Raw genomic sequence first — 14,580 nt, 5'->3', positions numbered from 1 at the left:
ACAACAGTAAGTTTTACCTGAAATCATACAAAGAATATAGGAAATCTACTAAGTATTTGCAATGTAATTGGCTACGACCAAAATACAATAATTTAATTCATTCATTTGTATGTAAGTTAGACCTTCTGTTATTTATGATTGAGTAAAAAAGCCTCAATAGTATTGCGAAAAGGGACAGGACTGCGAAGAGATTATAGCTTAATCATAAAGACCATTGTGCAAAAAAGTTGCTCTGATGTGGGGAAAATAAAATATAATTTTCTTAACCAAATAATTTGATTTAAATCAGAAATTTTTCCTAGAATTGATCCAAGTGGTTTTCTTCTGGAGCTCCAGCTACATATTTCATTTTGGATAGGCAATGTCAAAGGTCACGTCCCAAACAAATTGGTTCTATATGATAAGGAATACAGGAATAGTTATGTCGGCACATCCCACAGCAGCATTAAATCACCCACCAAAGTTACTTTAGCCTACAATATCATGGCGATCAGAGGTTTAAACATGCATATATTTATGGCAGTTTCAACAAGCATACCTAATGAAATTAGTTATGGGGCTAATAACATGATCTTTAACATCAAAACCAATCTCCACAATCAAATGTGCCACGGTAAACTACACTAAGAACTTGGGTAACCAGAATTGTGGGGTAGCTTAATACAAATTGTAAAAAATTAAAATTGACTGCTTGAGATAAATTTATCAACATGCAAAAGAATTATAGTCAACATTTTAGAAAGCCAAGTGATATATATATTTAATATAGCCAAGTCATATGAGGAATAAGCTCAATATTTAGTGTTCCCATCCTAAGTTAATACAGTGTGGGGACTGGGGAATGTTTCAATTTCATCTGCATTTCTGCATGATTATACTGTTTTCATCTGTGATCACTAAAATGTTTTTCAGATATGAAACAGCAAAACTTTTTAACATTGCAACAGGAAATCTTCCAATTTTCTTGGTAAATTTAAGCAGGTAATATGTTTGGAACAAATGAGGCCTTTGACTTTAATTATATAGCAGCGTATCACCCATCTGGTTAAATCAACCAAGGATGGAACATTTTGAACTAGAATTCCATGCAGAAGATCATCAACATTTGCAACCACCAATGGCAATGAACTATTATGTGAAATCGATAAAAATGGAAAATATCTCAAACAAAGTGATATTTTGGATAGATTTCTCAGATAATGCGGATACCGACTATTTAGGATTAAGCGATCTTGTAAAACTTTATGTCCGCTGATTGAATATGATAAGTTAGGAAATGTTTCACAGTTGAATCGTAATTCCAGTAGTCCTGCATTCAAAAACTCATTTAGGACCACAATATTAACGTCATTAAATCTCATGGGCAAAATAAAATATTTAAAATACAAATGTTCTTCCCTTCTCGCAAGATCCGAAAATAAAGTATCATTTTCAATAAGTATTTTAACAGTACTTGAGAAACTTTCAAAACCATTGTTGTGGCCTAATAAAATATCCCATACGCTTTCACCTGCAATTTTAATATCCGAATGGAAAGTTGAATATCCTTTTCTGAATAAATATAATAAACAATCATTGTGCCTATTAAAAGCACTCAAAATAACTGCAGAAATACAACAATCTTTCGGAGTAATTTTTGCAAGCAATTTAACAACGGGAAAATGTCCTTTTTCAGCTGCTACTGTTAATGGAAAACTTTTTAAGCCCATATGATCAATATACATGCACTTTAATGGATCAGCACCTTTGTTTAACAGCAACCGTACTATATTTTCATTTCCATTTTGCGCAGCTAAATATAAGGGCGTACAATCTGTGATATCAGTTGCATTCACATCCTTAACTTCATTGATCAAAAGTTTCACAATCTCTTCATTTTCAATAGAAACTGCCACATGTAATGGTGTCTTCAAGTCATCTGAATCTTGCACATTTACATCAGCCCCATTTTGTATTAAAAATTTTGTTGCTTGAATATTTTCTTTTTCAACAATTACATGTATTGGATAATCACCACTTCGGGAATCCTTCATGTTAACATGCATTGGGAATTCATCAACTAGAATTTCAATACATTTATTATGCCCATTTTTGCAGGATTCATGGAGAGGATATCCCATTTTGTCAATTCCCAATTCCGATTCTTTGTACAAGCTCATGAGATGTTTAACAACTTCAACATGGCCTTCACTAGAAGCAATAGATAACGGTGTTTCTCCATCAAAAGCAGGTGGGAATACACAATCCAAAATCTCTCTGGTAGATTCGCAATCTGACATTGCCGTTTCCAAAAGTATTTTAACACACTCGATATGACCGCCAAATGCTGCTTCATGCATAGGATACCATCCCCTGTTATCTTTGATCGTGTAATCCAACCCCTTCATCAAAAGTTCATGCAAAACTTGAGAGTTTCCTGCCCTGGATGCTGCTCCAATGCTTGAACAGGCATCTGGGTATGCAGATGCAAACACATCCATATGACTTTATAAAATGATTGCTGCAAAGGTATATGGAACCCTGAATATACATATATGTTGCAGATTTAATCATGTGGTGGTGAAGCCTAAGTGTAAATGAAACTTCTTCATAGTTGATCAAAAAATAATGGAAGGCTGAAATTTAAGAAAACAAATTGAAATTTTTTGATTTTACTGGTATAGCATAAATTTGATACAAAACAAAATTGCAGTATTTAAATAAAAAAGGATGGATTTTTCAGAATAAATCAATCACAAAATTCATACATGCTGAATCATTTACAGATAGAGTTGGGGTATATGCTTGCAGATTTTAATCCAAAAATTATTTTTTTGATTGTTTGTATGAGTGCCCTGTCACTCAATTTTTGCATATATCAATCCCAACCCCCACCTGACTGCGTTATCCGAAAATTATGTTACTACAACGTCACAGTGACATAATAAAGCCCTTCAGACTATATGAACTGTCATCAAAGACGCGCAGACAATCACCCAAAATCGAGCAAGCTATTTCTCGTCACAGTGCCCGCAGTGATTCCAATATGAGAGAAGTAGTAAGTTCTTTATCGTCGGCACAGATGTCATTTCAGGCGATCATATGTATACTTTGGCAAGCTCTATGACATGATTGTGATGGCGTAGTGATGTGATTTTTGGATGGCGAAGTCAGGAAGTCAAAAATCGTTATGCTACGCCCACTAGAAGTACTTGAGGTAGGAAAATACCTGAGACCCTGTTCATTGTTTTGTTCGAGAATATGTGAGACGATACGTCTACATACTGACATAATGCAGTAATGTGTAATGCTGCAATGTGTAAGTTAATGATCTCCTATTCTTATAAAACTGTAATATTACTCTCTTTTCAGCTTTTATAATCTCAGAATCTCTTACTGTTGTACTGTCTTATAAAATTTATGCTTACTGGCAAACTGGATTAGGTAGCCTACCACAATTGTTCAGGTTGGATGAGGTTTGTTTTCTTTCTTCTTCGAACTGTCAAGTCAATGCTCAAGGCTAGTAAATGTGTTTAAAAACTCATTTTAGCTTTTGCTCAGTTCAAACAGTCAAAAATTCTTCGCTTTTATCCAGTTATCTTATTCGTGTAATGTTTTATCTTTGTGAACAAATCCATGGATAGATTCGGTAGATAGTTTATTCGAACACTCCATACTGCCATAATACTATAATATACACAAATTTAAAGTGGAGAATTCTGGAAATTATTTTGATTAAATAACTACCTAGTAACTATATACTATACTGCTATAACTGGTACTGAACTACAGAATTACGGTACCGTACTCAACTCTTTGCGTATTCTTGTCAAGATAATTAAGGTACCGGTAACAGAGGACAAGAGGAAGAACAGAAAGAGTTGTCTGGTTGTAGAGGAAGAACAGCTGCTGTCCACTCCACACTAGTCTAAAATTTGTGATTAGACTACCGGTACTTGATAATAACATTTCCAGATTTCTGTGAGAGTTCCCCTCCTACATTCGTACCGGTACTGAATGGCTCACGCTTTTAAACTGAATGTGCAATAGTGCAAAACGCGATATTGCAAATAGTGCAAAACGATACACTTGTGCTGTACACAGATATACCGGTACCGTATGTAATATTACCGATAATTTAGTAAAAAAAATACCTTGCTCACTAAATGAAATATGGTTGTTTTCTCAACCTTTGACCCTATAAAAATATTTCCTAGACGTCACAATTAATGTTCCCCCGAGAGTGAGAGAGAGAAAGAGCTATTTTTTTTTTTGTTTATTTCTAGAAAAAGGTGCAATCAGTAATAAAGCAACGATGGCTTATTAATAAAAATCTGTACAGTTGCACTGATATTTCTTTCGCTCCAGATTTGTCAATTTATTTTGTGTTTCAATGAACATTTTTTACGTGTATGAACCATCTGCAATTTCGTCAACAAAGTCCAGAAATCAAAGAACGGGTAATTAGTCTTGGCGGGCAAATGTGTCGTTGGCTTAGTTAGCTTATTCTCAGGAGTGGAACTTGGCAGACATTTGGATATTTTCGATATATTCCGTGGAACTTCCTACTTCCCGTATGGTAAGGTTTTTTCATATGTTTTATATATGTCTAACGGAATTAATGTGTTCGTTAATTCGACGAAAAAAATTATTCCTCGCATAAATTTTTGTAGGCTTTATCTCCCGAACTCAGTTACAGTGACGATTTCGTCGATAAAATGAGGGGAAATTTTCTACTTTTAATCAGTGAGTTTTTAAAATTTTAATATTTGTTTCATACGGTATGTGTCTACCAAAAAATACTGTTTATGAATTTGACAGTTAGATGAGAAAAACATATTTCTTGCATTTTGTCCATATTTTTGATAAGTTGGGGGGAAATTCCCTACTTTCGGCACGCTGAATTTTTTTTAAATTTGAATATGTGTTTTATATATGTCTATCAGAGTTACAGTGTTTATAAATTTGATCAGAAAATATTTATCATGTCTTAAACCAGTTTAATAAACTATTTTATTGATATTTTCGATATATTGGAGAAAATTTTTGATTTCCAAACATTAATTCGCTTGACCGGGTGAAAAATGTTTTAATCATACTCTTTTATTATATTTCTCGTCTTTCTTTGTTTTGAAAAAGTGGGATCGCCTCGTTAATCGCAATCATCGTGTAGATCAGCGTTGTCCAACCTTTTGGGCTAAAGGGCCACATTTGGTTTACGAATGATTGGGCGGGCCACTTGCAATGGCAGTTATGTTCTAGTTTGCACCACGCCGACTACGGATCAATGAAAAAACAAACAAAACCCCCAAACTAAACTTATAAGAACAATGAAAATACAAAGATACAGTAAAATCAAAAGTTTTTACCACACATAGATATTTCAATATGAAGTATGGCACTGCTTTTATCTAATATGTTTGTCAATATTCGTTGCGACGGGCGATGTAGCAATGCAGAGAGAATTTTTCTGAATGACTGTCGGAATTTAGTGATCTCACGGATGATATGACATGGTTCATCCGTGAAAAAACTTGCTCGTATAAGTAAGTGCTGTCTAATATTGAGATCATAAAAAACTGCCTCTTCTAGCTTCACAGAAAAAAAACAGATTGAAATATATGACAAACAATAAAAATAAATTCAAACATCTCTCTCCAGCAATAACGCCCACAAAGTGACATAAAAAGGGACGATAGGTGTGTGGTGTTTCTCACGCATTAGAACGACAAGGAATACTTTTGTTATTAGACTTTCAATAATGGCTCAGATTTGTGAAAGACGATGGGATTCAAATATTACCGCGTGGACCACGGGTTGGACGACCCTGGTGTAGATAATCTGTCACAAAACAATTAAATATATTTAAATCTAAAAGTTTTAGGAATGATTGAATTGAAAAATTCATATGTGGGTGGTTTCTCCCTTCTTTCAAACAATTCTTTAATCCTATATATACAGCTATAATTTAATTGCATTCTGTTTTACAGCCTTCAAAAAAAATTTGATTACTAAATAGGTAATAAGTATGAGTGATAATCCTCCACCAACTTCTGTAGAAAACAGTTCTGTGACAGATATAAAATGTGAAGATGCTTCTACTCCATCAATAAATACAAATCCATTAAAAAAACTTCCTGTCAAAGATGACAAAATTAAACTAAATCAGCATTATTATTGCATGCGAAGTGATGATACATGGCACAATGCAGAAGTTCTTCAAACAAGAGTGAATGCATTACATGACGATAGACATGAATATTATGTGCATTATCACGGCTTGAACAGAAGACTAGATGAGTGGGTTGAGTCTTCTCGTATTGATACTGCGAGAGTCGTTCCTGAGAGTGATATTGAAGCTGTAAAAGATGGTGATGCAAAAGATGGGGCTGATAATCGTATGACAAGAAATCAAAAGCGGAAACATGATGAGATTAATCATGTTCAAAAATCCTATGCAGAAATGGATCCGACGACTGCAGCATTAGAGAGGGAGCACGAAGCTATCACCAAAGTGAAGTATATTGACCGAATTCATATGGGGAAATATGAAATTGAAGCGTGGTACTTCTCACCTTATCCTGACGAATATGGAAAGCAACCCAAATTATACATATGTGAATATTGCTTGAAATATATGAAATTTGAAATAACCTACAGACGGCATTTAGGAGAATGTGAATGGCGACAACCTCCCGGCAAAGAAATTTATCGTCGAGGGAATATTTCGGTTTATGAAGCTGATGGAAAAGAACATAAAATATACTGTCAGAATTTATGTTTGCTAGCAAAGTTATTTCTTGATCATAAAACTCTTTACTTTGATGTGGAACCATTTCTTTTCTATATCCTTACAGAGGTTGACCAGTATGGTGCACACGTTGTTGGGTATTTTTCAAAAGAGAAAGAATCTCCTGATGGAAATAATCTTGCTTGCATTTTAATATTGCCACCATTCCAGCGAAAGGGTTATGGAAAATTCTTGATAGCCTTCAGTTACGAATTATCAAAAGCAGAACATCTTATCGGATCTCCAGAAAAGCCGTTATCAGACTTGGGAAAGCTGAGCTACAGGAGTTACTGGTCTTGGGTTTTATTGGAGATTCTGAGAGATTTTAGGTAAGAATGCTGATGCCAGTTGCGAATTGTGTCCTCGTTTCGAATATTATTTTTTTTGTAAAACAAAATTATGATATAGTATGGTTTCTCGCAAAACAGCTTTCAACCCATTAGCTGGATTGTGACATGATACTGTGGGTGTTTAGACAGCCAACAATTGAATTTAGAGTTGCCTCAAAACTGCTTTGAATATGAATCGATATGAAATAAGTGAAAAATCATTGTTGGAGTCTGTGCGATTCAGACACATATAAAAGGATGGAGCCCTATTACAAAGTCATTTAAAAATTATTATGTTTCACAACTATTCCACCCTGTTTTTATGTCACTGTTGCATTTTGTTTTATGTACTTTTTTGTCCTGTATTGGTCGAGTTTGTTAGAAAATTGTTGTAAATATACTTTTATGAGGAATGGCTAGCTAGTTAGTTGTCTATTTATTGAACTGGAGGACAATGGTCTATCATTTATTTGAGTCATCTTATATCAGTTTTTCACCTTTTAAATTCTGCCGACAATTATTTATATTTAGAATGATCATTATGTTATTCATGTTTACAGGGGAACTCTATCAATCAAGGATCTGAGTGAAATGACAAGTATCACACAAGCGGATATCATTTCTGCATTGCAGTCTCTCAACATGGTAAAATATTGGAAAGGACAACATGTTGTCTGTGTCACACCAAAACACATTGAGGAACATATGAAATCACAGCTGATCAAAAGGCCACGAATTCCTGTGGACAAAACATTCATGAGATGGCAGCCTCCAAAGAGAAAGCCAGGTGTGAAAAAGGAAGGTATCCACCACAAAAAATGAAGACTGTCAACTGTTGACAAAACTATATGAACTAATTACAGAATACATGTGAGGCATTCTGACTGAATCTTTTCATATTGCCAATCGCCATTATTTTATTAAACTGCTTTTCACTGTCTTTGTTGTACTCAAATATCTTGTTGAAGATGTTAACACAGGAAGTCTGTTTATTCTGGACTCCGGGGCTCGACACCATGAACTGAAATAAAACACAAGAAACTTTCAATCTATTACTCATCCAACAGGGCAGGAATAATTTCACACAGAGGATACACCTACCGAAGGGGGGTCTGCTTATTTTTGGGCTCCATATAAAACCATAACTATAGCATTGATAGCAGTATAAACTGAAACAAAGCACAAGAATTTTGTTGTATTTTTCATCCATGAAACTTGGATATTACTATATGCAGAGGTCACCTACTTGCATGATAGTCAGGGGATAGATTCTCCAGAGAGATATTAATTGGGTGTAGCTGGCGAGGTGTGAAAAATGATCCTGCAGACATCAGACCAGGTGAAATTCTGTTGTGGGTAAATAGTATTCTTAATTCCCCAAGCAGGCGCTATTTGACATATTTTGGCTCTAAATGTACACGGACGGGCAGTCAAGACTAACCATTGAAATGCATGGAACTGCGCATATTAAACAAAATGCATGCAACACCAAACATTCCTTTGAAACTTCTCTAATGTAATACCCATCATTCATACACTTTTATATTCAAGAATGTAATTTAGTAATAAAAGGTGTGAAAAATGATCCTACAGACCAGGTGAAATTCTGTTGTGGGCTCGGCAAATAGTATTCTTAATTCCCCAAGCAGGCGCTATTTGACATATTTTGGCTCTAAATGTACACGGACGGGCAGTCAAGACTACCATTGAAATGCATGCAACACCAAACATTCCTTTGAAACTTCTCTAATGTAATACCCATCATTCATACACTTTTATATTCAAGAATGTAATTTAGTAATAAAATGCAAAGCATTTTTTCAAACAAGCTTCGAAATGCTCACATTTACTGACAAATGAACTTTTTTGAGCATCTTGCACTGTTAGATAGTGCTAATAATGTCACAGAAAGTCCTGGTAGAAAAACTCAGTCTCTTCTAAGAGGGAATCGTTCTGTCTTCACACCATTGGCATCAATAATATGGATAAGAACACTATCTCCAGTCGTTATATCTCGTTCAGCAGCAGATATGAAAGCATCCTTTACTAGCTGTAAACCTTTCTGTTTCGTAAGAGGTATTTTCGGAACATTTTCCATATTCTTGAAACCTAAAAAAGCATATTTAATCATGTCATTTTTTAACTCGTTAAAAAATCATTGTTATATTATATCCATGTTACTTTACAACATACCTATCTGATTGTCCAGAAGAGGTTGCAACAATTCAGCAGCTGAACCTTCTGCCCTATATGCTTCACGTTCATAACATCCAACCGGATCGTATGAATACACACAACCTTTGCCTTCATCATCTATGCCAGCCAACAGGTTGTAAACATAGTAAGGAAAGAATCGCTTGTAATAAAGGATGGTTGATAGCATGGCGGCTATTGCACTGACACTTGGCTTCTTGCCGTGCTCATGCTCATATAATTTTATTCTATTTTGTATGACCTTTTTTAGGGTCAGACTATCTCCATGAAAACCTGCAGCTCCCAGCACAACTTTGGGGGTTAGCTGTAAAGTTTTTGGTTCTTCCCGGCTGTGTATAGAGAAACCCTGACTCAGCCTGGTATCTGCTGCAATTATGGCAAAATCATCTCCAGAAATCGCCAATGTATTACCACCGTTTGAAGCATATGGGGAAAAATGTTGCTGCTTTGGTGCATTGATTCCATAGGTTTGAAGTTTTCCAATACTATCCATTTTTTTATTTTTGACCTGTATCGTGCATAATTAATCATAAAATAATAATAAGTGAGTATTTAATATAGAATAATTTTAATATATAAGCACCACAGCTAACGAACAATGAGAAATTCGTAACACCACATTTTTTACTTTCAATAGTTGACACGGAAAAGTAGGGAATTAACTAAAAATTCTTCAAAGGCAAAATATGAAATTATTTACATCCTATCCATATTTGCAATAGGATTTACATATTTATCCAGAGGGAGAGGAAGTTGACTACAATGTCACAATCGATATGGGATTAGTCCGCCATTTATTTGTTTTTAGACATATGGACTCAATGATGGAGAATTACAACAGTCCTCTTCCACATACTGACATAGTTGGGCGGAATTCAAGCTTACAAACCCAAGCACACTAATCAGAAGTGCGATGGCAAGGGTACCGCTACCGGTACCGTATTCCTAATGATGAGCGTGATTCGCCATACGGTACCGGTACTATAATTGACATTATCAGACTATGGGTGGTAATAAACCTCACTGCCTATAAAATAGATTACCTGAATACCAAAGTTGCTTATTTCAATACCGGTAGATTCTGAAATCTGGAAAATGTGAAACTGATTTAAAAATTACAGATCTAGACTATCTAAGATTTTAACGTAGATTTTAAAATCTTAAATGTTCTTCACAGTAATATGCTTATACAGCTAACTTATAAGTATAGAGTCAGCAGCGCAACCTAACCGTAATTTGAGCTACAACGTAGAGTTTTAAACACGAAAGTCGCTCAGCCTCCGATCGAATCGAAAATTACAACAGAACGTATTATTTAGTAATGACGCAGCTAAAATAAATTGCCGTATCATCAAACGGATGGCTGAATTCGTCATGCCGTGCCAGATTTTCACGTTGAAATTTATGTTGTACTCAGGGAGAATACAACACTGATTGTTCTTGTTGACTTATACTGAAATTGGGTGGATTAGCCAGGTGAAAATTTTCATAAGTACCTTGACTAGCAACATAAACTAACACATCACTGCGGTACCGGTACCTTCATTTTATGTTTTGCCAGTGCTGGAGTAATTAAATTGCCGAGAATAAAGTTCCGAAATATATTTTATTGTATTGAGTGTGCAAAATGCAAATGGTACGATACCGATACTTGCTGACTTCTGTACTTGACAAATTTATCTTACAATATTGTTGGGTGCCTGTATAGGGGCATATTTCTCATGCTGCCTTTATCATTGTGATCAGTTGAAACAGGTCTAATTTCAGAATTGATAAAACTTTTTATTTTTTTACTGGACTGCCGCCTTCATTGTCTGTCACAGTTGTTTTTCATGGTCTTTTATTAACGTTTGGTAACCACCTAATACTCAGACATCATCATGTTTTTGAATGCAATAACATAGACTACTATGTTTATCTTTTTTCTCTTTTTATTTCGTTATTATGTCTTAGTGATTGTATGTGTGTGTGCCTTGTGCGTGCGTGTATTCATTAATTTAACACATTTTAGGTGAGGAACATTGTATCACTTCTTTTGACAGCCCCTTACTCACAATTTTAAATCTGTATGTCTCAAACAGTACATGAGGTTTTGGGGTCTAGTATAGTTTAGTACCGCAAGTACTTCCAGTAGGCGTAGCATAACGAATTTTGCATATGTTATTACTAACCCCTCACCTGACTAGGCCATCCAAAAATTGAGTGGAAGTGGTGACTCCTCTTCGGCCCATGGGCCGGGGCCACGGCCCATCAAATTGGGCCTAGGCCCATCAGGCTATGGGCCGTGGCCCATCAAGTTGTGTAAAGGAACTATTCACTTGGCTAACACAGACAGTCCCCAAACTCATAATAGAACTATAATGTAAAAAATCTGAACAAAATTTTGCCCTAACCCTAACCTGGTACACATACTACAGGAGTTTATTTTTTGGTTCGAATATTGACAATTTTGTAGAAATTGAAAATTTTGGTAAGATAATTGAATTTTTCCTGACGGGGCCACGGCCCATAGCTTGATGGGCCACGGCCCATGTGGCCCAATTAGATGGGCCGTGGCCCCGGCCCATGGGGCGTAGTGGAGTCACCACTCCTGTAGCAAAAATTACGTCACCTTCACGTCATCGTGCTTGCCAAAGTATCATTACGATCGCCCGATATGTCATCTGCGCAGCCGATAACAAACTCGCTAGCGCCGGTGATCTTTCTGCGCGTTTTGGACGATCATCCGCTTACTTTGGTGGGCCTTATTATGTAACTGTGATGTCGCAATGGCATAATTTTTCGGTGACATAGTCATGTGAGGGTTAGAAATGACATATGCAAAAATTGTTAAGCCAGGCCAATTAGAAGGGTATGTGGTACTAAACTATACCAGACCCCAAGTTTTGTTTGCTCACCTGATTCTGTGATCAGTTTTGATTATTTCTTAGCTCAGTGGTTGGCTCATCGTGACCTCTGCTAACCCTCGGTTTCTATCCTGATTTCTCATACCAACTTATTTCATTGGTAGGTTTAAACAAGCATAATACTATTGGATGTCTTCAGATACAAGTTAAAATCCTGTGGATTAAAAGATGCAAAGCATTCTTAGATACTTCAACCCTTCAATTAATGCAGTGAGGTAAAATGAATTTTTATTATGTTAAAATTCAAAATCACAGGAAAAAAATGATTATTGGTGGTTATTTTATCTGTCAAGGCAATAGATTATTTTTTGGCTCACCTCTTTATTTTCTATGAAATATTTTTATCATGTAAAAAATTTCAACAGGGGATTCTACACATGCTGCAATGTAAAGGCACCAAATGCTGCACATTATGACAATCAAACATTTTATGAAAATGTGAATTTCGGAGAAAAACATCACCCAGGCAATGTTAGAGACAGACATCGGCAAACGAAGGCTATGCAGAGGAAAGCTTTTCAAAAACTTACCCGGGTAAGGGTAACTGACAATAGTGCACTTGCATTGCAGAGCTATTATCGTTATCCCCGAGTGATACAAGTCTACCATAAAACTGGATATGGAAGGGTGGGTGACACTGTACTTTTAGCAATAGGAGGACTGATGAAAAGAGCACTTATTATTGGTCAAAAGAGATCAATGGGCCCCATGAAAGCCAGAATGGATTCTAATAATGTAATTTTAATAAATGATGATGGTACTCCAGATGGCACAAGAATTACAGTCCCAGTGCCATCTTTTCTTAGAGGAATTCAATCTGCAAAGCAGAGAGTACAAATTTCTAAAGTCATTGCAATTGCTGGGAGATTTGTATGAAATACCTTCATGTTAACTGCTTCAACTTTCTTTCCTCAGTTATGCATGTTAATCCAACAATGCGATGGAAGCTAAAACTGGAGGTTTGTTCAGCTTTCCATCTATTGGTTAGATTGTCTAACCTAGTTATATGCTTCTGCTAAATATGAGACCATTGTGGAGATTGGTATATTGCAATTGTGCGAGTATCTCATAAATTTCTTCGTATGCATTGTATTATAAAAGTATTGACACCTTTTATGTGAAATATGATTGTTGACAAATCCACAATGTTGGATTAGTATTGTTGTGCTTGTTTGGGTTGAACATTTGTGGAGGTTGTACCATGAACTTTTGTATACTAACAGTAACAAGTCAAGCGCTAGTGCAAAATCAGGAAAGTTCATCCTTATTTTGCTTCATATGATTGTGTAAATATTGCCATTTGCTGAACCATACCTACCAACTATTTTCAAATGATGCCTAGTACCAACGAGAACCAGGACCCTAAAACAGGATTTCGATTGTTTTTTTTTACAAACGCAATGTAGTGAATGCAATATTGCATAAATGCTTATTGCCATTGAGATATTGCAATGTCTTAGTTGTACATTACATTTAACAAATATTCATGTAAACCATTCAACGTCTTGGAATACATAAAAATTGAATATAAGTATAATAAATTTATTTCGACTCCATAATCAGCACAACAATACATTTGACAGATAAAAACAAATAAATAAAAACTGATTATGAAATCAGGGGAGCAAACGAAACCTTAGATAAGGTTTATAACTTACAAAATATAAGATGGAAGGTTTTGCCAAGAAGAAGTGGTACGTGTTTACTCGCCTCAAATTATTAAGTTATTTCACACACGCTCACATGCACCCACCAGCCACACACACACACAACCACTGAGAAGTTATTTAAGTAAGAATAAAACGCGATAAATTTAGGGTATACTATACAGTAAACAAAAAAAAATACTAGAAAAGAAAAAAATTATTTGCCACACCATATTGATAGTTTTGTAATGGTTGCCATTGCCAAATTGATCGATCTTCTTATCGTTAATTAAAATATAAAAGGAAGATTCCACTGAAAACATGTTGCCAATCCTACTGAAAACATATTGCCATACTTACACTTCCATTTTGAATTTATATATTAAAAACCTTTTCTTGTAATTGAAAGCGCCAATATATTTGTGGTCATCACTATTTTTATCAGAATAAGTATTAAAATATAGTCTTCAGCTAGCTAATTGACTTTTATATTTATTCCCACATTTTCCGGATACCCATCACTAGGGTTGTCCATATCCGAATACTAAACTATTCCAGAATAACACTAAAAAAACATTTCGAATATCAATAAACTAAATTAACAGAACCAAAACAATACTGCACCAGTGTTTGAATAACTTTATTCCCAACTAGGGCTGGGCAAAATATTCGAATAGCGAATCGAATATTAGAATATTCCGATGGCATTTTACTAT

General features: G+C 35.3%; 4 protein-coding genes across 6 annotated transcripts; 2 read left to right on the top strand and 2 right to left on the bottom strand.

Annotated features, from left to right (window-relative positions):
* Positions 1 to 18: 18 nt before the first annotated feature.
* LOC120331723 (uncharacterized) lies at positions 19 to 3,676 on the bottom strand. Its single transcript, XM_039398860.2, has 2 exons — positions 3,433 to 3,676; positions 19 to 2,615 (listed from the first exon to the last, which is right to left on the bottom strand). Exon 2 carries the CDS (start codon positions 2,478 to 2,480, stop codon positions 933 to 935), a length of 1,548 nt encoding a protein of 515 aa, XP_039254794.2. The 5' UTR covers positions 2,481 to 2,615; positions 3,433 to 3,676; the 3' UTR covers positions 19 to 932.
* Positions 3,677 to 4,419: 743 nt separating this feature from the next.
* Positions 4,420 to 8,789, top strand: LOC120330802 (histone acetyltransferase KAT8-like). Its single transcript, XM_039397741.2, has 3 exons — positions 4,420 to 4,558; positions 5,970 to 7,098; positions 7,659 to 8,789. Exons 2-3 carry the CDS (start codon positions 6,008 to 6,010, stop codon positions 7,918 to 7,920), a joined length of 1,353 nt encoding a protein of 450 aa, XP_039253675.2. The 5' UTR covers positions 4,420 to 4,558; positions 5,970 to 6,007; the 3' UTR covers positions 7,921 to 8,789.
* An 82-nt stretch (positions 8,790 to 8,871) lies between these two features.
* Positions 8,872 to 9,821, bottom strand: LOC120330803 (proteasome subunit beta type-1-like). Its single transcript, XM_039397743.2, has 2 exons — positions 9,292 to 9,821; positions 8,872 to 9,207 (listed from the first exon to the last, which is right to left on the bottom strand). The coding sequence occupies exons 1-2, from the start codon at positions 9,803 to 9,805 to the stop codon at positions 9,026 to 9,028; spliced, it is 696 nt and encodes a 231-aa protein (XP_039253677.1). The 5' UTR covers positions 9,806 to 9,821; the 3' UTR covers positions 8,872 to 9,025.
* Positions 9,822 to 10,707: 886 nt separating this feature from the next.
* Positions 10,708 to 13,364, top strand: LOC120330804 (large ribosomal subunit protein uL14m-like). 3 transcript variants are annotated; one of them, XM_039397745.2, is made up of 3 exons: positions 10,708 to 10,788; positions 12,323 to 12,433; positions 12,584 to 13,364. In XM_039397745.2, the coding sequence occupies exons 2-3, from the start codon at positions 12,387 to 12,389 to the stop codon at positions 13,092 to 13,094; spliced, it is 558 nt and encodes a 185-aa protein (XP_039253679.2). In that variant the 5' UTR covers positions 10,708 to 10,788; positions 12,323 to 12,386; the 3' UTR covers positions 13,095 to 13,364. The 3 variants fall into 3 exon arrangements, with proteins under 3 accessions (XP_039253679.2, XP_077970075.1, XP_077970076.1); XM_078113949.1 differs by having other exon boundaries at positions 10,732 to 10,788; positions 12,358 to 12,433; XM_078113950.1 differs by lacking the exon at positions 10,708 to 10,788 and adding an exon at positions 11,049 to 11,067 and having other exon boundaries at positions 12,358 to 12,433.
* The last annotated feature ends 1,216 nt before the right edge of the window (positions 13,365 to 14,580 follow it).

This window comes from Styela clava, chromosome 6 (assembly GCF_964204865.1).
Source record: "Styela clava chromosome 6, kaStyClav1.hap1.2, whole genome shotgun sequence".
Taxonomy (NCBI): Eukaryota; Metazoa; Chordata; class Ascidiacea; order Stolidobranchia; family Styelidae; genus Styela; species Styela clava.
This window is presented reverse-complemented; position numbering and strand designations above follow the sequence as displayed.